Raw genomic sequence first — 19,308 nt, forward strand, 5'->3', positions numbered from 1 at the left:
AGTTTCGACCGTGTCTGTAAAAACCAAAGTCTGTAACATGGCGGAAAATGGACATTTTTCTCTCCCCCCTCCTCCTTTTCAAACGTTAATGTAAACTTTGTACAGTAAATATATATATAAATATATATATAAATATATAAATATAAATATATTTTCTATCGACTCCAAGTTTGTCTTCCAGAACGGCTATTAATTTAATTTAAAAAGAAATAAAATCGGTTAGTATTAACAAAGAGCTCTGCTGTTAGTTCATGCAACTGTTTAAAGAAGAAGAAACCATTTTAGACAAAAGGAGAGAAAGTGCATTCGATGTTCATGAGATTCTGAATATTTTGGAGTTCTTCTTAAGTGAATAAAACGTTGGCTCTGGATGAAAACCGACTCAGTTTGGGGTTTTGATTTGAAGTTGTCCTTCTGTGTGGCTTTGAAATGAACGGCGAAGTAGTTTGCTTTGAAAATACTCTATTTTCCATAGAGTTGGAAGAGACCGCAAGGGCCATGCAGTCCAACCCTGTGCCATGCAGGAACTCTCAATCAACACACTCCCAATGGATGGCATCCAGCCTCTGTTTAAAGACCTCCAAAGAAGGAGACTCCATCAACCTCCAAGGCAGCGTCTTCCACTGCTGAACACCTCTTACTGTCAGGAAGTTCCTCCTAATGTTGAGGTGGAATCTCTTTTCCTGCAGCTTGCATCCATTGCTCCATGTCCTATTCTCTGCAGCAGCTGAAAACAAGCTTGCTCCCTCCTCAATATGACATCCCTTCAAATACTTAAACAGGGTTATCATATCGTCTCTTAACCTTCTCTTAGACTAAACATCCCCAGCTCCCTAAGTCTCTCCTCATAGGGTTTCATGGCTTCCAAGACCCTTCGCCATTTTGGTCGCCCTTCCTTTGGACACGCTTTGGCCTCCTGACATCCATTTTGCCCTGCACTGCCCAGAACCGGATGCGATATTCCAGGTGAGGCTTGACCGAAGCAGAATAGAGAGGTACTGTTAACTTCAATGCACAATTTTCAGCCTTTTTTATTCCTTTTTGGGTGTTTCGTGGAGGTTTGGGAGGTTTGAAGGCACACAACAACAGACGTACGGTGACCCTAAGGCCATATCAAACTGTTTTCTCTGACTGAGAGTGTGGTCATGGATGGTCAGAGGGAGAAAAATGCTGCATCTTTAGGCAGTTTTGGCCCATGCGCATACTTGTCTCTCCACATTCGCTGGAGTTAGGGGCACAGGACCCCCATGAATGTGGGGAAAACGCAAATAACAAAAACACGATGTTTTTATCTGAGAGGACACCTTTCTAGGAATCTCTAGGTCCCAGTGCAGCTCTGTGGTCAGTGTCCGACAGACACTGACCATAGAGTTGCGCTGGAGGAGCTACAAATGCCTAGCAAAGTATTCACTATAGGAATCTAGGTCCTTCGGTGCAACTTTTGGTTAACGCTGACCATAGAGTTGCGCTGGAGGAGCTACAAAGGCCTAGCAAACTGTCCTCTCTGGGAATCTCTAGGTCCTTCAGTGCAGTTCTGTGGTCAATGTCTGACAGACACTGACCATAGTTGCGCTGGAGGAGCTACAAATGCCTAGCAAAGTATTCACTATAGGAATCTAGGTCCTTTGTGCAACTTTTGGTTAACGCTGACCATAGAATTGCGCTGGAGGAGCTACAAAGGCCTAGCAAACTATCCTCTCTAGGAATCTCTAGGTCCTACAGTGCAAGTTTTGGTTCAAGTTGACCATAGAGTTGCGCAGGAGGACCTAGATATTCCTAGACAGAACGTATTAAGAAACTCCGTGAATAATCAAAGCCGCAAAAGTCAAAGCCGCAAATGTGGAGCATATATTTATATATGGTTCTGGAGGAGGCGCTTTGCCCACACTTGCATTAAACCCACCCTTTCGCAAATCTTGGATAAATTATTTTTCCGTATTGTTGTTCCCACAATTCGCAGTCCATGCTGGCTGGGGGATTCTGGGAGTTACAATCGAGTTCTTAATGCTCAACCCTGCAAAGTATAAGATACTCTGGCCTTCTTTATCTCAGTATTGCAGAACAGAAAGGAGCAGAAGCTCGGAGAGATCTAATCTTTGCTAAAGAATGTCGGTCGGAAAGATCTGAGTCATTATTGTTTTAGTAGGAACACTTATCTGGAGAAGCAAAGAAAGGCTAATAAGAAGGAAATCAAGAAGTTTAGACTAAATAGTCGGCGTTGGTTGTGCGTTCGGAACATAATTGAAACTAAATTGGAATGGAGAATTTGAACCCCAGTCCTATCCTGGTCCCCAAAGGCAAAAAATAAGAAACACTTCTAGCATTTCTTCCTAGCAATAAATCTCATTTCGGAGGCGGCAGCAAGTCTTTGTAAAGAAAAGATGTGGCAAAGTGAGTCTGAGTGGGCAGAGATGCCCTGAAACGGGCAGCAATAACCTTTAATATATTGGATCAAATGTGGATTCTTTGGCGGAAGCCACACTGCAGAATTAATGCAGATTGACACCGCTTTAAATGCCACAGTTCCATCCCATGGGATACTAGGATTTGTAGTTTTTGTTGTGGCACTAGAGCTCTTCGACAGCGAAGGTTATGCATCTCACAAAACTGCAGATCCCCAAATTCCACAGCATTGAGCCATAGCAGTTAAGGCGGTGTCAAACTGCATTAATGCTGCAGTGTGGACGCAACCTTTGGTGCTTTTTGGGAGGAAACCGCACGTCTTCTTTCCCATAAAGGACCCTTTTGGAACTTGTAGTAATCCGAGGCTCTTAAACAACCCAGAAGTGACCTAGTAATGTTGTGCATCCAAAGAAGGCTTCATAAAATAAGTTGTGTGCCTCCGAATTGAATCTATTGTGGGACTTTCTTGGCAAGTTTGTCCAGAGGGGGTTTGCCGTTGTCATCCTCTGAGGCTGAGAGAGTGTGCCTTAACCCAAGGTGGGTTTCATGGCTGGGAGTCAGAGTCATAGTCCAGTACTCAAAACCACTACGCCACATTGGTCATAAAACCATTGCAATCTCAATCTGGGGGGCGTCAGTTTTGGGGTCCCTTTTTCTCTTTTCCTATCGGTCAGACCGAATTAATAAAAGAAAGATTTGGTTTTTAAAAAAGACGTTTATATTCAGCTTCTCTGGGTTCCGAAGAGGTTTGTATTCGGAACATAAAGAGAGGTTTATAGCCAAATGAAGTCATTGCTGCCTGCAGCAATGCTGACCCCGGAGCACATGATGCGACGACGGTCAGCCGCCCGGTCTCTTGCAAACTCCTTTGGTGACTCATTGACCAAAGTAATTTCGGTCAGAGGTTCACCCAGAAAGGTCGCATGGATGGAGTCTCTCGGCTGCCAAGGCCTTCCTGGTTGCTCCTTTCCCGAAAATCCAGGCCCGGAAGGGAGGACCAGATTGGGCAACATTTGCTCACCACTCACTTTAACCCCTTTCTGGTTTTCTCCATCCCTTCATGACGATTGCATTGGATTTCTCTGCTGGCTTCAAGGCATTTGGGATTTCATACCCTTCAATGTTTCACAGAGGAACATAGGGACTCATGTGCCCAAACAACACCAAAGATAGGAATGAGGAGGAACGCACGGGTTGCTTTTGCCAGAATCACTTGGGAAGGGGGAACATTTTGTCACCATTTGGTTTTCTTTCCTGTGTAGGGTTAATACTCATAGAGACTCCAAGGGCCATCCAGTCCAACCCCATCCTGCCATGCAGGAACTCACAATCGAAGCACCCCCAGAGATGGCCATCCCGCCTCTGTTTAAAGGCCTCCAAAGGAGACTCCACCACGATCCAAGGCAATGCATGCCATTGTCGAACCGCTCTTACTGTCAGGAAGGTCCTCCTAATGTTGAGGTGGAATTTCTTTTCCTGTAGTTTGCATCCATTGCTCCATGTTTGAGTCTCTGGAGCAGCAGAAAAAAAGCTTGCTCCATCCCTTCAAAGATTTAAACAGGGCTATCGTATCACCTCTTAAGCGTCTCTTCTCCATGCTAAACATACCCAGCTCCCCAAGCCTCTCCCCATTAAGCTTTATGGTTTCCAGACTTTTACGATGTTGGTCGCTTTGGACACACTGCGGTTTCTCAACCTCCTTTTTGAATTGTGGTATCCAGAACTGGACACAGTGTTGTTCCAGTGTTATGACTTCCCTCGACCTAGATGCTATCCTTCTATCGATGCTGCCTAGAATCGCATTGGCCTTTTTAGCCGCCGCATCACACTGTTGACTCATGCTCACCCTGCGGTCTACCACGACTCCTGGATCCCTTTCATATGGAGTCTTGTTGAGTCAGTGTAAACTACTTTTGTGCTTTGAAGACAGTTTGCAGCCATGGAAGTAAGCGGAGGACACATAGGAGAAACGGAAAAAGGAGATGTTTTAAAAGAGCTGAAAAAGCGGGATTCGTTGGGACTGCCTTTGCAAAAACAGGGCAGTTGGAGATTATGAGTTGAGCTCCTTCAGGCATTAGAATAGTAGAATCACAGAGTTGGAAGAGACCGCAAGGACCATCCAGTCCAACCCCCTTCTGCCATGCAGGAAATCTCAATCAAAGCATTCCCGACAGATTATCAACCATGCCACACTGCAGGATGAATGCGGTTTGATGCCGCTTTAACCGCCACGGATCAATACTGGCATTTGTAATTTGTTTTGGCTGCAGCGTTCTCTGACCAGGATGGCCAAACAGCTCCCCAAACTACAGATCCCAGGATTTCCAGGGCAGTTTGCGTTGTGCCAAAACTCCATTCACTCTGCACTGCAGATACCTGTAATGAAATCATCTTTAATTTGCCATGGCTTTCATGGTGTGTGACTACTTAATGCAGGTTGCTAACAACTATCTATCTATATCAAATCATGGCATTGCATTTTTAAATGGCCTCTCTATGGCCCGCCCCTTTTGCCAAATAGGCCACGCCCACAACAAAGGGGGAGGGACTTTCAGTTTCCCTTTGGAGATCCCCCATCCACCAACCCTCTGCAGCAGTGAGAAGTTTGCAAAGGCTTCTTTTCCTTTTTGGTTCAAACCTAGCCCCTGGACAGAGGAAACCATGGCTTTCCAGACCCCCTACTTCACACCGGTGAGTCCCCCAAGGTGGGCATGGGGGCATCTCCTTGGAAAGGGGTTGAAAAGAGACCCTTTGGGGGTCCCTCTGTTTGGAGTGGGCTGGAAGAGAGTTTTTTGGGGGGGATCCTCTGTTTGGAAAGGGTTGGGAAAGAGATCCTTTTGGGGCCCCTCTGTTTGGAGTGGGCTGGAAGAGAGATCCTTTGGGGTGCATCTTTGGAAAGTGCTGGAAGAATGATCCTTTTGGGGTCCTCTGTTTTGAAAGGGCTGGAAGAGGGACCTTTTTGGGGGTCCCTTCTGTTTGGAAAGAGCTGGAAGATGGATCCTTTTGGGTTTATCTTTGGAAAGGGCTGGAAAAGAGATCCTTGGGGATCCTCTGTATGGGAAGGAGAGGAAGAGAGAGCCTTTTGGGAATCCTCTGTTTGGAAAGGGCTGGAAAAGAGATCCTTGGGGATCCTCTGTATGGGAAGGAGAGGAAGAGAGAGCCTTTTGGGAATCCTCTGTTTGGAAAGGGCTGGAAAAGAGATCCTTTTGTGTTCATCTTTGGAAAGGGGTGGAAGAGAGATCCTTTTGGAGGGCATCCAATGGTGGCATCACCGAGACAGGTTGCTGGGAAGGTAGATGCTTCTTCTTTCAAACCACTCCTGCTTACCCAAACAAAAAAAAGACCAAAGTCCAAGGATTTTGGGATAAGTAGAAACAATGATATCATCTGACAGCCTCCTGTTGCCCCTGAGCTTAGCTTCAATTGTCAAAACAGCTCAGGAGCCTGATAATCCTCCCACAATGATATATTTTCAGGAGTGATCTTTGTCCGAATGCAAAGACCTGGAAGGGCGCTCTGGCCCTGAATGGGCAATTCAGAGCCGCAAAGTTTACAAAAGGCCTGATCCCAGTAGATAAAACACAAAATCTCCCATAAAATGAAGAATTCAGGTAAATATAAATATAAATGTCTTGGGGATCCTTATAGAGGATGTTCCAGAAAATCGAAAAGGTTGCACATCATGAGCATGGAGCATCACTGGGGAGCATTTCCAGATGTTGGACAAATAGCGTTTCCAAACTCTGGGACTTACATTTCTTATTTTTCCCTACTTGGCAAGTGCAAAAGAGTGGAGCATCTTGCGATGGAGTTGTTTGTGCCACACGTTGGCTTCCCCGGCACATCAGAAACACAACCCTTACAGAGGATAACAGGGTTAACATGAAGGTTGGAAGGAGCCTACACACTTGCAACCCTATTTTCATGGCATGTTTCTTCGGAGGCGGCTCGCCATCGCTGCTCTCCGAGGCCGAGAGCCTGTGACTTGCCTAAGGTCACCCATGGCTGAGCCGGGATTCGAACCTTGGTCTCCAGAGTCATAGCCCAATGCTCAAACCACTACATCATGCCGACACAATTGTTGATGTCTCCATGTAATTTCTTAATAGGGATGTATATGTGTGTATATTTGTTTTATTCTCACTAATATATATATTATCCTCACTAGTCTCTTCCATTTACTGGTCACATTTATGGGGGCCTGAGAGATGGGATGATGGTCTTGATCTCTGGAAGTGTCCAACACTCTTGCAAAAGGTGAGTAGTTTCTCCAGATGTTGGGGAAAGAGGCTGGGAAGGAATAGTCTCATAAAATGGGTTATTTTATATATATATATATATATTTCTCTTGCAGGTTCCAGATCGACTTCCAGTGTGGCTCTGCCCCTTCGCCCCGACCGGACATTGCTTTCCATTTCAACCCTCGACTCGACGAAGGTTGCGTGGTGGGGAACACCTTGGAAAGAGGTACTTGGCAACATGAGGAAAGGAAGCCAGAAATGCCCTTCCGCAAAGGCCACCCGTTCGAAATCCGGGTCCTTGTGGACAGCATCTCTTTCAAGGTATCCATAAAATAAATGCAGTTTATGGAGTAATCTATGTTTTACTCTTTTCCCCCCCTTCATCATACTCAGGATTGGATCCAAGGCTGGATCTCTTCCTTCTCTGGAAGGATCCTGGTCCAGCAGAGGAATCCACTGGTCAAAAAGGGACGGAGGTGATGGTCTTCTCCTCTCTGAAGGAGACCAGGGTTCAAGTCCTCGCTCGGCCATGAAATGCCTTGGGTGAACAAGTCACACTCTCTCAGCCTCAAGGCAAACCTCCTCTGAACACATCTTGCCAAGAAAACGCCATGATAGGTTCGCCTTATGGTTGCCATAAGTTGGAAATGACTTGAAGGCACACAACAACAACAGTGCCATGAGAATGTAGTGTACTACGGTACTTAAAAGAGAAAGGATTTCTTCATGGGTGGATTTTTTAAACCAAACAATGGGTTATATACTCACTGTTGCTACTACTTTCTGTTCTCGGAAGCTGTGCAGTTTACCAAACCGTAGTAGTAGGTGTCGTTTTTTTAAACACATACAGAGGAAATGTCTCCAAAATAAGGGCATGCAGTTGATGGTAGTGATGTTTCCTTCCCACATTTGCCAACCTTTGGGAGGGAGGGTGTGTTGTTGTCATTGTTAAGTGTGTCCCACACTTTGCCCTTGTTGTTGTGTTTGCTTCAGATCTGCTGGATCTCTCCCACTCCAGCTCCACCGTCTACAAACAAGTGTGTTTGTGTGGGCATTTTGATGTAGCACTAAAACTGTAGTAGCAGGTTGTTGTTATGTGTCTTCAAGCCATTTCCGACTTCCGGCAGCCTTAAGGCGAACCACCTACCTTTGGCAAGTCCTACTCTCTCAGCCACAGAGGATGGCAATGGTAAGAAAATCCCATGATAGGTTTGCCATAAGTCAGAAACGTCTTGAAGGCACACAACAACAACAAAGGCTGTTTTTATCCCAGGGTTTCTTCAGAGCGGGTTTGCCCTGGCCCTTTTCAGAGGCTGAGAGAGTGGGACTTGCCCAAGGCTGAGCCAGGATTCGAACCCTGCTCTCCAGAGCCATTGTCCCTACTCCGTCTCAATGATGGCGATGACGGACGTGTTGATGGATGCTCAACCATCCTCTCTGTTTCTCCACGTTCCAGGTGGCTGTGAATGGGAAGCATTTTTTGGAGTTCAGGCACAGGATCCCTCTGTCCAGAGTGGACACCATCGGCATCTCTGGAGGCGTGGAGGTGGCATCCATCAACTTCCAAGGACCCACCGTACGTAGCAGGGCTCCTTTGGGTCTTGTAAGGAGATGGTGGTGGGCCTCCAACTCTCTTGTCTCTGTATCGCCAAAGAAAGAGTGCAGTGCACCATGGAAAGCCCATTAGGTGATTCCCAAACTCTGGTGCTCCAGGTGTTTTGGACTTCAGCTCCCCGAAGCCTCAGACATCTTGGCCAATGGTCTGGGATTCTGGGAGCTGAAGTCCGAAACATGTAGAAGCGCTGAGTTTGGGCATCGCCACTTGGCAGGAGAGGAAGGAGAACAGCCTTTGTAGGGAGAGAGTTTTGAAGACTGGGAGCAGCGACCAAGAAGGTCCTCTCTCTTGGTCCCACCAAACAAGCTTGAGAAGGTAGTGGGCCAGAGAGAATGACCTATCCTAAAGATTTTGGAGCTCATGTAGGAAGATACGGGGTAGAAATAATGCAGTCTAACACCACTTTGAGTGTTGTAGCTCCACCCCGAGGAAGCCTGTGATGCTATCCATCCATCCACTTCTGAGCCTTCACAGCCAAAGAGTGCTGGTGCTTCACAAAACTACACATCACAGGATTCTGAAGGAGCCATGGCAGTTAAAGTGGTGATTGATAACTGGATGGATTGATGGATCGAGGGATGGATGGATTGATAAATGGATGGATCAGTCAATCGATGGATGGATGGATGGATGGATGGATGGATGGATGGATGGATGGATGGATGGATGGATCACTAGATGGATGGATGGATTATTGATAAGTGGATGGATGGATAAATGGATCGATCGATCGATAGAAAGATGGATGGATGGATGACCAACTCTCTTCATTGCTGTAGTATCCTGGTTGCAGCTGCTTAGACCATCCAAAAACAAGGACTAATTGTATTTTATTCATTTCTCCAGCAACTTCCAGATATCTGGAATGCTAGCACAGCAGCAATGGTAAGGCTTTCTTCCTCCATCCTCTCTTCCTTTCTTGTCCTTTCTTCCCTTGTTTTCCTTGTTACTTATGTCACACTGTTGTTTGTGTAACTGTAATAGGCTTTGTCATTCTTGTTATGTGCCTTGGAGTCATTTCCAGTTTATGGCGACTCGAAGGCTTCAATGTGGGAGCAGTAAAAAGAATATGGGACGAGTGATAGTGGCTTGCACAATAAAAGGAGCAGCCCAGCATGGCATAGTGGTTTGAGCGTTGGGCTACGACTCTGGAGACCAGGGTTCGAATCCCGACTCGGCCATGGAAACCCTGACCTTTGGCAAGTCACACACTTCAGTGGAGGGCCAAGGCAACCTCCCTCTGAAGAAACAGGCTAAGAAAACCCCACAATACCACACTTAAGCTGGAAATGACTTGAAGGTACACAACAATAACAACAACCAACAATGTGTTTGAAAAACAAAAAGCAAAACTCTGGACGGCAAATGCCTTTCCGTTTACAAAAGTTCATGTTAGGTCTCAGGATGCAAAATGGAGGATTGGACTCTAAGGGCATGAAAAACCCTGCTGATGCCCAGCAATAGCGGAGTTAATGATGATGATCATAATAATGATATGCCGATATATACCAATACTGTATATGCCAATAGTGGAGATATAATAATAATAATAATAATAATAATAATAATAATAATAATAATAATAATAGTACCAGCCTGAGATCCCTTCAATGTGCTGCTGGCGCCATCTAGTGGCTGCACCTCAAAATTGCCCTTCATTTGCTCATTCATTTTGCTTTTCTTCCATTTCAGACCAATTCTGCTTTTCAACCCTGTCCAGCTTTTCCTCCGGCATTTCCAGTAAGTCCCCAAATCCATCTTTTGTCTCCAGTTTTAACCATTCTTGGGCCAATATCAATGAAGTTTGTTGGGGTTTCACTTCTCTCAAAGACATTCTTCATCACTTCTTATTACATTCCTTCGTATCTTCTTATTGCATTACTCATTTTCTGCTTTGACTTGCTTCATGCCTTTGCTTATTCTACTGACTATCAATTTTCTTTCCTCTCTCTATTTTCTTCCTGTCTTCTGTTTCAACCTTTTCCTTCCTTTGTCTTCATTCTACTTTCTCTTTACCTTTTTAACTCCCCTTCCTTCCTTCTTTCATTCTTGCTGTGTCTTCTTCTTTCTTCCTATCTTTCCTGCTGTGTCTTCCTCTTTCTTTCTTTCTTTCTTTCTTTCTTTCTTTCTTTCTTTCCTTCCTGCTGTGTCTTTTTCTTTCTTTCTTTCTTTCTTTCTTTCTTTCTTTCTTTCCTGCTATGTCTTTCTCTTTCTTTCTTTCTTTCTTTCTTTCTTTCTTTCTTTCTTTCTTTCTTTCATCTTTCCTGCTGTGTCTTCCTCTTTCTTTCTTTCTTTCTTTCTTTCTTTCTTTCTTTCTTTCTTTTTCTATCTTTCTGCTGTGCCTTCCTCTTTCTTTCTTTCTTCCTTCCTATCTTTCCTGCTGTGTCTTCCTCTCTCTCTCTCTTTCTTTCTTTCCTGCTGTGTCTTTCTCTTTCTTTCTTTCTTTCTTTCTTTCTCTCTCTCTCTCTCTCTCTCTCTCTTTCTTTCTTTCCTGCTGTGTCTTCCTCTTTCTTTCTTTCTTTCTTTCTTTCTTTCTTTCTCTCTCTCTCTTTCTGTCTTTCCTGCTGTGTCTTCCTCTTTCTTTCTTTCTTTCTTTCTTTCTTTCTTTCTCTCTCTCTCTTTCTGTCTTTCCTGCTGTGTCTTCCTCTTTCTTTCTTTCTTTCTTTCTTTCTTTCTTTCTTTCCTGCTGTGTCTTCCTCTCTTTCTTTCTTTCTTTCTTTCTTTCCTGCTGTGTCTTTCTCTTTCTTTCTTTCTTTCTTTCTTTCTTTCCTGCTGTGTCTTCCTCTTTCTTTCTTTCTTTCTTTCTTTCTTTCTTTCTTTCTTTTTCTATCTTTCCTGCTGTTTCTTCATCTTTCTTTCTTTCCATCTTTCTTTCCTGCTGTGTCTTCCTCTTTCTTTCTATCTTTCCTGCTGTGCCTTCCTCTTTCCTTCCTATCTTTCGAACTGGTCTCCTTTTTTGTGGCTTATGAACCTATCGCTATACTTTTCGTGTCATTTCTGCCTCTGGTACCAAATCTGTTGTTAAAGAAGTCATGCATCCACTTTATTAACAGAGACATAATAGATGGGAGACGGGAAAGAAATCAAAATTATTATTATTATTATTATTATTATTATTATTATTTCTGAATATTTAGAGTAACCCATTGTGGATACACAGTCCTATATTCTTGTTCTTTTTCTATCCATAGCAAGGGAACAACTTTCCACCCGGACCGTATTTTCCATCACAAACTTATGTGAGTATCTTGAAGCTTGAGAGAGATACGATGGGATACAGTGAGTTTTCTGATTTAATTACATTCATTGATTCAATTTATTAATTTTCAATGTGGCAAGGCAGTATTTGGAATGGCCAAAGTATTTAAAGAGGTCAAATGTCTGACATCTTGAAGCCGTTTCTTAGGAGGAGTCTCTCTCTTTTCTTGCTATTTGGTTCTTGTCTTTGTCTCTAAAGCGGGGCTTTGGCGTCGCAACAAACTACAATCCCCACAATCCCATAGCATTGAGCCACGGCGGTTTAAAGTGGCATCAAACTGGATCATTTCCGCAGTGTGGACGCAGCCTTTCCTATATATTTGGTATATTGGACGGACTCTCACTTAAAGAGATGTGACCATGCGCAAAAATGGTCTTTTTGGACGCTTGCTGAAGATTGGGAGGACAACTGAAACACAAGAAAAGGTATTTGCAACCTTTGCATTGATTTGGCCTATTTTTCTTCTCTTTCCACAGTCGATGCCTTATCGCAATCAGATCTTTGGAGGCCTTTTCCCATCCAGATCTATTTCTCTCTCAGGAACGGTGCCGCCAAATGCAACCAGGTAAATCGCCAAAAATCAGATTTGCAGAAGAAGATCCTGTCTTTGAAATGGGGGCTTGATAGATCTTTTGGTTCCAATCTGCTTAAACTGATAATATATATACCCAAAATTTGTTTTTATTCTTCTCTGTTTTAAATTCTGGGATTTGTAGTCTTGCAAGACATTTTGCCTTATCTATCAGAGAGAGCTCTGGAGCCACAACAAACTACAGTTCCCAGGATTCCATAGCATGGAGCCGTGGCAGTTTAAATGGGGTCAAACTGGGTCGTTTCTGTCACTGTGCGGATGCAGCCTAACTGGTTTCCGAGTGTTAATGTTGGGTTTGTGTCCACATTACCCTCCGATCAATCAATGTGAATCAATTAAATTGATTTTTGGTTTGCTTGTACATAGGTTCCACATCAACCTGAAGGCGGGCAACACCACCGCTCTCCATATAAACCCCCGGTTCAACGAGAACGTCATTGTTCGAAACTCCAAACTCAACAACTGTTGGGGGTCAGAGGATCGCTATCTCCCCACCGGGATGCCTTTGACCCGGGGCCAAGCCTTCTCCGTAAGTAGGAACCCACTGAATCGTGTATTCTTTGGTATCTCCTTTTATTGGTCTATGGCCGCAATGCGTCTATGGCGCATGCATACGTCAGTTCTTTGCTTGTGCTCAATGAGGGTTGGTGTTGGCGTTGCGTGCCTTCAAGTAGTTTCTGACTTCTGGCAAATCCTTGAAGGACTCTTCAATGACATCTTTAGCCTGAGATTCTTTACCATGGAAGGTCACTGGGGGACCCTTGTGCGAGTCACACTCTCTCAGCCTCAGAGTTGCAAACCTCAGGGTTTGCAAGGGCAAAACCCCTCTGAAGAAACTTGCCAAGAAAACCTTGTGATGACTTGAAGGCATGCAACAACTTCTCTTTTTCCTTCTTTTTCTTTCTCCTTCTCCTTCTTCTCTTTCTCCTTCTCCTCCTCTTTATCTGCCTCTTTCTCCTCTTTCTTTTTCCCTCTTCTTTTCTCCTCCTTTTTCTCCTTCTCCTTCTCTTTGTCCTCCTCTTTCTCTGCCTCTTTCTCCTTCTTTGCCTTTTTCTCCTTCTCTTTCTCTTCCTACTCTTTCTCTTTCTCCTTCTCTTTCTCCTCCTCCTCTTTGTCCTTTTTCTCTATCTCCTTCTCTTTCTCCTTCTTTCTCCTCCTCTTTCTCCTTCTCCTTCTCTTTATCCTCCTTCTCTATCTCCTTCTCCTTCTCTTTGTTCTCCTACTTCTCTTTCTCCTTCTCTATCTCCTTCTCTTTCTCCTTCTCCTCTTTATCCTCCTTCTCTATCTCCTTCTCCTTCTTTGTTCTCCTACTTCTCTTTCTCCTTCTCTATCTCCTTCTCTTTCTCCTTCTCTTTATCCTCCTTCTCTATCTCCTTCTCCTTCTCTTTGTTCTCCTACTTCTCTTTCTCCTTCTCTATCTCCTTCTCTTTCTCCTTCTCCTTCTCTTTATCCTCCTTCTCTATCTCCTTCTCCTTCTCTTTGTTCTCCTACTTCTCCTTCTCTATCTACTTCTCTTTCTCCTTCTCCTCCTCCTCTTTCTCTCTACTTCTCTTTCTCTTTCTCTTTGTCATTCTCCTTGGAGTTTATCACACAGGAGGAATTTCTCTTAATGTCGAATGAAAAGAAACTGGGGCCAGAACGCATTCATGTGAATTCACTAGTTTAGCGAAATTACGTGAATTCGAATTGTGCTTGAACTGACTTCCCATTGCCCAAAAATAGCTTGCCGTTGCCCGAAATTGCGTGTGATTGTCTATCACGCAACAACGTGAAACCCCATGATTGCGTTCAGATTGGCATTGGATTATACTTCCAATTTCCCTTGTCTGATAAAACTCCCTTTTCTTTCTCCCCTTCTTTCTCTTTCCCCTTCTCTTTCTCCTTCTCCTTCCCTATACTTTCAATACATTCTTCCTATACTTTCAATACCTGCTGCCATTCCAATTCCCCTCCGGTGAGATGAGGATCATGATGCAACTTCTTCCCTTGTTTGCTTGTTGCAGATTTGGATCCTCTGCGAAGCGCAGTGCTTCAAAGTGGCTGTGAACGGACAACATCTCTTTGACTACAACCACCGCTTCCCGAATCTGCGGCAGATAGATCAGCTGGAGGTGGAGGGCGACGTAACGCTCAGCGGGGTTCAGATTTCTTAAAAAGGGGTGTTTAGTTTGGCTTTTTAAAAATGCAACTTGCACAGAATTCTCCTTTCATTCCTACTTTGCAGGATGGCTTCTCCCAGTTGGAGAAGACCAGCTCCACTACGCTCCACAATTACCATTTTGCCTGTTGTCTTAAATACACAATAGGGTTGGAAAGAAGCTTTTCGAAAGCTCCCAAGTAAGGTTCATTCCCTCGCCAAGTTCATTCCCTCGCCAAGTTCATTCCCTCGCCAAGTTCATTCCCTCGCCAAACTGCAAATCCCAGGATTTTGTCCAAAGGACCCATGGCAGTTAAAGTACCACGGATGGGAATCACGCAATACTCCAGACGTTGTTGGACATCTCCGATGGTTGTAACTTTTTTCCTTGTACCTCATTGGCTATGCTGGCCAGGGCTGCTGGGATTTGCAATCCAAAAACATCCTTGGTGTAAATCGTGAAAATTGGGGTCCGTCCGCAAGACACAACCAGATGTTTTGGACTACAGTTCCCAGTATTCCTGACAGCTGGCCAACCTAAACTTTTTGGAGGAGCAAAGTCTGGGAACCGCTGGTTTATAGCAACAACTTCCCCACCACCATCGAGGTTTCTACACTTCTTACAAAGGCTCTTCCTCCATTTGGAAAGGTTGAAATATCTCTAAGGCTTGGTTTGTTGTTAATGCAGAGCGTTAAACTAAAATGCGCCGGTCCTTTGGGTCCTACCTTTTTGGCTTTCGCTTCACCTATCCTTAAAACCCAGCCTCCTCCGAAGTATTTGTCCGAAATCGAATCTGGTTCCTGACGCTGATACTTATTATGCAGATATCAAAGTTTGGAGATAGGCGACATTCAAAGTTGGCGTCGGCTCAAAATGGCCGGAAGCGCGGCTTCTCTCATTTGCCGTTTAATATTAAAATGAGCCCAAGACGTGTACTTTTGTTAAGAGGCTTCGCCAGTTGACATCCTCTCAAAATGTTTTATGTCCTGGAAACACAGATTTGCATTTTTAAATATATGTAAGTTAACTAGAATATTAGGTTGTGTACTCCAATCCCGATTCTCAATTTGGATCATTCGGTTGCGTTGTCGATGCTTGGAATAAACTTAACCCCCTTCGTTCGTATCGGATGTCTCTGAGTTTCGATGCGTTGTGAGTTGGCTGGAAAGGCTCAGAGGGCTTTTCACCTCAATCTGGAAGACGTTTGACTTCAAGGATACACATAGGAGTAAGCAACCCCAAGGGACATGCAGGAATACACGGTTAAAACATTCCCCCAAAGATGGCCATCCAAAGAAGGGGAGCCCATCCAAACCCTGAGATGCTCAGTCCTTACTCAATAAATACGGTCTTCCTTGGGTTTAGGAGAGATCGCTTCTCTTGCAATTCGAATCTAGTGGTAACTGCTCCATGGGTTGAGTTTCTCTTACCTGGGATTCTGAAATACGAAATAGCCCCAAATCCAAATGGGCCGAGATGGCGAGACCTTTGCTCGCCGATGGTCCGAGGCGCACAAACCTCGCTTCATGTTTGTGGTTGTCGTGTGCCTTGGAGTCGTTTCCAACTTACGGCGACCGCGAGTCATTTGCCTATCGTCGGGTTTCTTTGGGATTGCTATCCTCTGTGCATTAAATTAGCTTCAATTACCGTACATACGACAGATCAATGAATGTCGTTGTTTAGAGTTGGGTCCCATCTCAAAGATGTCTCCTCATATGGATGCGGATGCTTCAAAATCCCCTCCGAAATCCCAAACAAGTCCTATGAGCAACGTTTTCGGAAACGGTCCTATGATCCAGAGGGCAGTTTTTCAGCTCCCTGAATGTTATTTGTTTGTTTGTTTGTTTATTATGGTATTTATACCCCGCCCTTCAGCCCTAATGGCTATCAGAGCGGCTTACAATTATTATTTTTAATTAATTACATTAATTATTTTATTTTTTACACTATATCTTACAAAAATTATATATATATATATATATATATATATATATATATATGTATATGTATGTGTGTGTGTGTGTGTGTATATATATATATATATATAATTTATTTTATTTACATACCGCTATTCCAAAGATCATAGCGGTGAACAGCAAGTAAGCTAATTAGCAAGTAAGCCAATATATATTTGTTTATAATGTTTATTCATTGCAGTTAAAAGGAAATATGAAACAAAATCAATAAAGAGGGAAAACACACACATATATAAAACAGAGCTGTGCCCTTCAAGACATTTAGAACTTCATCTCCCAGAAGCCTCAGCCATGTTGGCCAATAGTCTGGGATTCTGGGAGCTGGAGTCCAAAATCCCTTAAAGAGCACAGTTTGGGGACCACAGTTTGGTAGGTAGATAGATAGATAGATAGATAATATAAATAGATTAGATAGATACATAGGCCCCATACAGACAGGCCAAAATAAAGCTGCTTGGGTCACTTTGAAGGTATGCTGTTTAAATGATGCATGGGTCCTAAGAGGCCAGAAGCCATGCCAAAGCCATGCTATAGTCTAAGGACTGAAGCACAGCTTTGGTGCAGCTTCTGGCCTCTTAAGACGCATCTGTCTCTGAACAGCATACCTCCAAAGTGACCCAAAGCAGCATTATTTTGGTCTCTCTGTATGGGGCCTACGTATCTATCTAATCTATTATCTATCTATCTATCTATCTATCTAGGCTTGCCATATCCCGCGTGGGGGCGGGACTTTCCCGGTTTGGGGCGGGGCCGCACGGTCACGGCCCGGTTTGGCCCCGCCCCCGGGATTGCCCCTGCTCCCGGGCGAGATATAGCAAGCTGAGGGAGGCTTTCCCTTGCCGCTTGGGCCCAGGCAAAGGCTCCCTGAAGGGGAGGAGTCCCTCTCCGCCTGGGCTCCGCCCCCAACGAGGGCGGGGCCCAGGCCCAAAGGAAAAGCCTCCCTGAAGGGGAGGAGTCCCTCTCCGCCTGGGCTCCGCCCCCGACGAGGGCGGGGCCCAGGCCCAAAGGAAAAGCCTCCCTGAAGGGGAGGAGTCCGTCTCCGCCTGGGCTCCGCCCCCGACGAGGGCGGGGCCCAGGCCCAAAGGAAAAGCCTCCCTGAAGGGGAGGAGTCCCTCTCCGCCTGGGCTCCGCCCCCGACGAGGGCGGGGCCCAGGCCCAAAGGAAAAGCCTCCCTGAAGGGGAGGAGTCCCTCTCCGCCTGGGCTCCGCCCCCGACGAGGGCGGGGCCCAGGCTCAAAGGCAAAGCCTCCCTGAAGGGGAGGAGTCCCTCTCCGCCTGGGTTCCGCCCCCGACGAGGGCGGGGCCCAGGCCCAAAGGCAAAGCCGCCCTGAAGGGGAGGAGTCCCTCTCCGCCTGGGCTCCGCCCCCAACGAGGGCGGGGCCCAGGCCCAAAGGAAAAGCCTCCCTGAAGGGGAGGAGTCCCTCTCCGCCTGGGCTCCGCCCCCAACGAGGGCGGGGCCCAGGCCCAAAGGCAAAGCCGCCCTGAAGGGGAGGAGTCCCTCTCCGCCTGGGTTCCGCCCCCAACGAGGGCGGGGCCCAGGCCCAAAGGCAAAGCCGCCCTGAAGGGGAGGAGTCCCTCTCCGCCTGGGTTCCGCCCCCGACGAGGGCGGGGCCCAGGCCCAAAGGCAAAGCCGCCCTGAAGGGGAGGAGTCCCTCTCCGCCTGGGTTCCGCCCCCGACGAGGGCGGGGCCCAGGCCCAAAGGCAAAGGCTCCCTGAAGGGGAGGAGTCCCTCTCCGCCTGGGCTCCGCCCCCGACGAGGGCGGGGCCCAGGCCCAAAGGCAAAGGCTCCCTGAAGGGGAGGAGTCCCTCTCCGCCTGGGTTCCGCCCCCGACGAGGGCGGGGCCCAGGCCCAAAGGCAAAGCCGCCCTGAAGGGGAGGAGTCCCTCTCCGCCTGGGCTCCGCCCCCAACGAGGGCGGGGCCCAGGCCCAAAGGCAAAGCCTCCCTGAAGGGGAGGAGTCCCTCTCCGCCTGGGCTCCGCCCCCGACGAGGGCGGGGCCCAGGCCCAAAGGAAAAGCCTCCCTGAAGGGGAGGAGTCCCTCTCCGCCTGGGCTCCGCCCCCGACGAGGGCGGGGCCCAGGCTCAAAGGCAAAGCCTCCCTGAAGGGGAGGAGTCCCTCTCCGCCTGGGTTCCGCCCCCAACGAGGGCGGGGCCCAGGCCCAAAGGCAAAGCCTCCCTGAAGGGGAGGAGTCCCTCTCCGCCTGGGTTCCGCCCCCGACGAGGGCGGGGCCCAGGCCCAAAGGCAAAGCCGCCCTGAAGGGGAGGAGTCCCTCTCCGCCTGGGCTCCGCCCCCAACGAGGGCGGGGCCCAGGCCCAAAGGCAAAGCCGCCCTGAAGGGGAGGAGTCCCTCTCCGCCTGGGCTCCGCCCCCAACGAGGGCGGGGCCCAGGCCCAAAGGAAAAGGCTCCCTGAGGGGGAGGAGTCCCTCTCCGCCTGGGCTCCGCCCCCAACGAGGGCGGGGCCCAGGCCCAAAGGCAAAGCCGCCCTGAAGGGGAGGAGTCCCTCTCCGCCTGGGCTCCGCCCCCAACGAGGGCGGGGCCCAGGCCCAAAGGCAAAGCCGCCCTGAAGGGGAGGAGTCCCTCTCCGCCTGGGCTCCGCCCCCAACGAGGGCGGGGCCCAGGCCCAAAGGCAAAGCCGCCCTGAAGGGGAGGAGTCCCTCTCCGCCTGGGCTCCGCCCCCAACGAGGGCGGGGCCCAGGCCCAAAGGCAAAGCCGCCCTGAAGGGGAGGAGTCCCTCTCCGCCTGGGTTCCGCCCCCGACGAGGGCGGGGCCCAGGCCCAAAGGCAAAGCCGCCCTGAAGGGGAGGAGTCCCTCTCCGCCTGGGCTCCGCCCCCGACGAGGGCGGGGCCCAGGCCCAAAGGCAAAGCCTCCCTGAAGGGGAGGAGTCCCTCTCCGCTTGGGTTCCGCCCCCAACGAGGGCGGGGCCCAGGCCCAAAGGAAAAGCCTCCCTGAAGGGGAGGAGTCCCTCTCCGCCTGGGTTCCGACCCCGACGAGGGCGGGGCCCAGGCCCAAAGGAAAAGGCTCCCTGAGGGGGAGGAGTCCCTCTCCGCCTGGGTTCCGCCCCCGACGAGGGCGGGGCCCAGGCCCAA

The 19,308-nt window shown here is 47.5% G+C and overlaps 1 protein-coding gene across 2 annotated transcripts; it reads left to right on the top strand.

Annotated features, from left to right (window-relative positions):
- Positions 1 to 78: 78 nt before the first annotated feature.
- LOC149286433 (galectin-9-like) lies at positions 79 to 15,373 on the top strand. Of its 2 annotated transcripts, none has more exons than XM_089494140.1 (10): positions 79 to 966; positions 6,572 to 6,660; positions 6,758 to 6,965; positions 8,101 to 8,220; positions 9,106 to 9,144; positions 9,952 to 9,999; positions 11,451 to 11,498; positions 11,995 to 12,083; positions 12,477 to 12,639; positions 14,114 to 15,373. In XM_089494140.1, exons 2-10 carry the CDS (start codon positions 6,617 to 6,619, stop codon positions 14,261 to 14,263), a joined length of 909 nt encoding a protein of 302 aa, XP_089350266.1. In that variant the 5' UTR covers positions 79 to 966; positions 6,572 to 6,616; the 3' UTR covers positions 14,264 to 15,373. The 2 variants fall into 2 exon arrangements, with proteins under 2 accessions (XP_089350266.1, XP_089350265.1); XM_089494139.1 differs by lacking the exon at positions 79 to 966 and adding an exon at positions 2,608 to 5,094.
- Positions 15,374 to 19,308: the final 3,935 nt, after the last annotated feature.

This window comes from Sceloporus occidentalis, unplaced genomic scaffold (assembly GCF_023333645.1).
Source record: "Sceloporus occidentalis isolate IW3139 unplaced genomic scaffold, rSceOcc1.0.p SCAF_69, whole genome shotgun sequence".
Taxonomy (NCBI): Eukaryota; Metazoa; Chordata; class Lepidosauria; order Squamata; family Phrynosomatidae; genus Sceloporus; species Sceloporus occidentalis.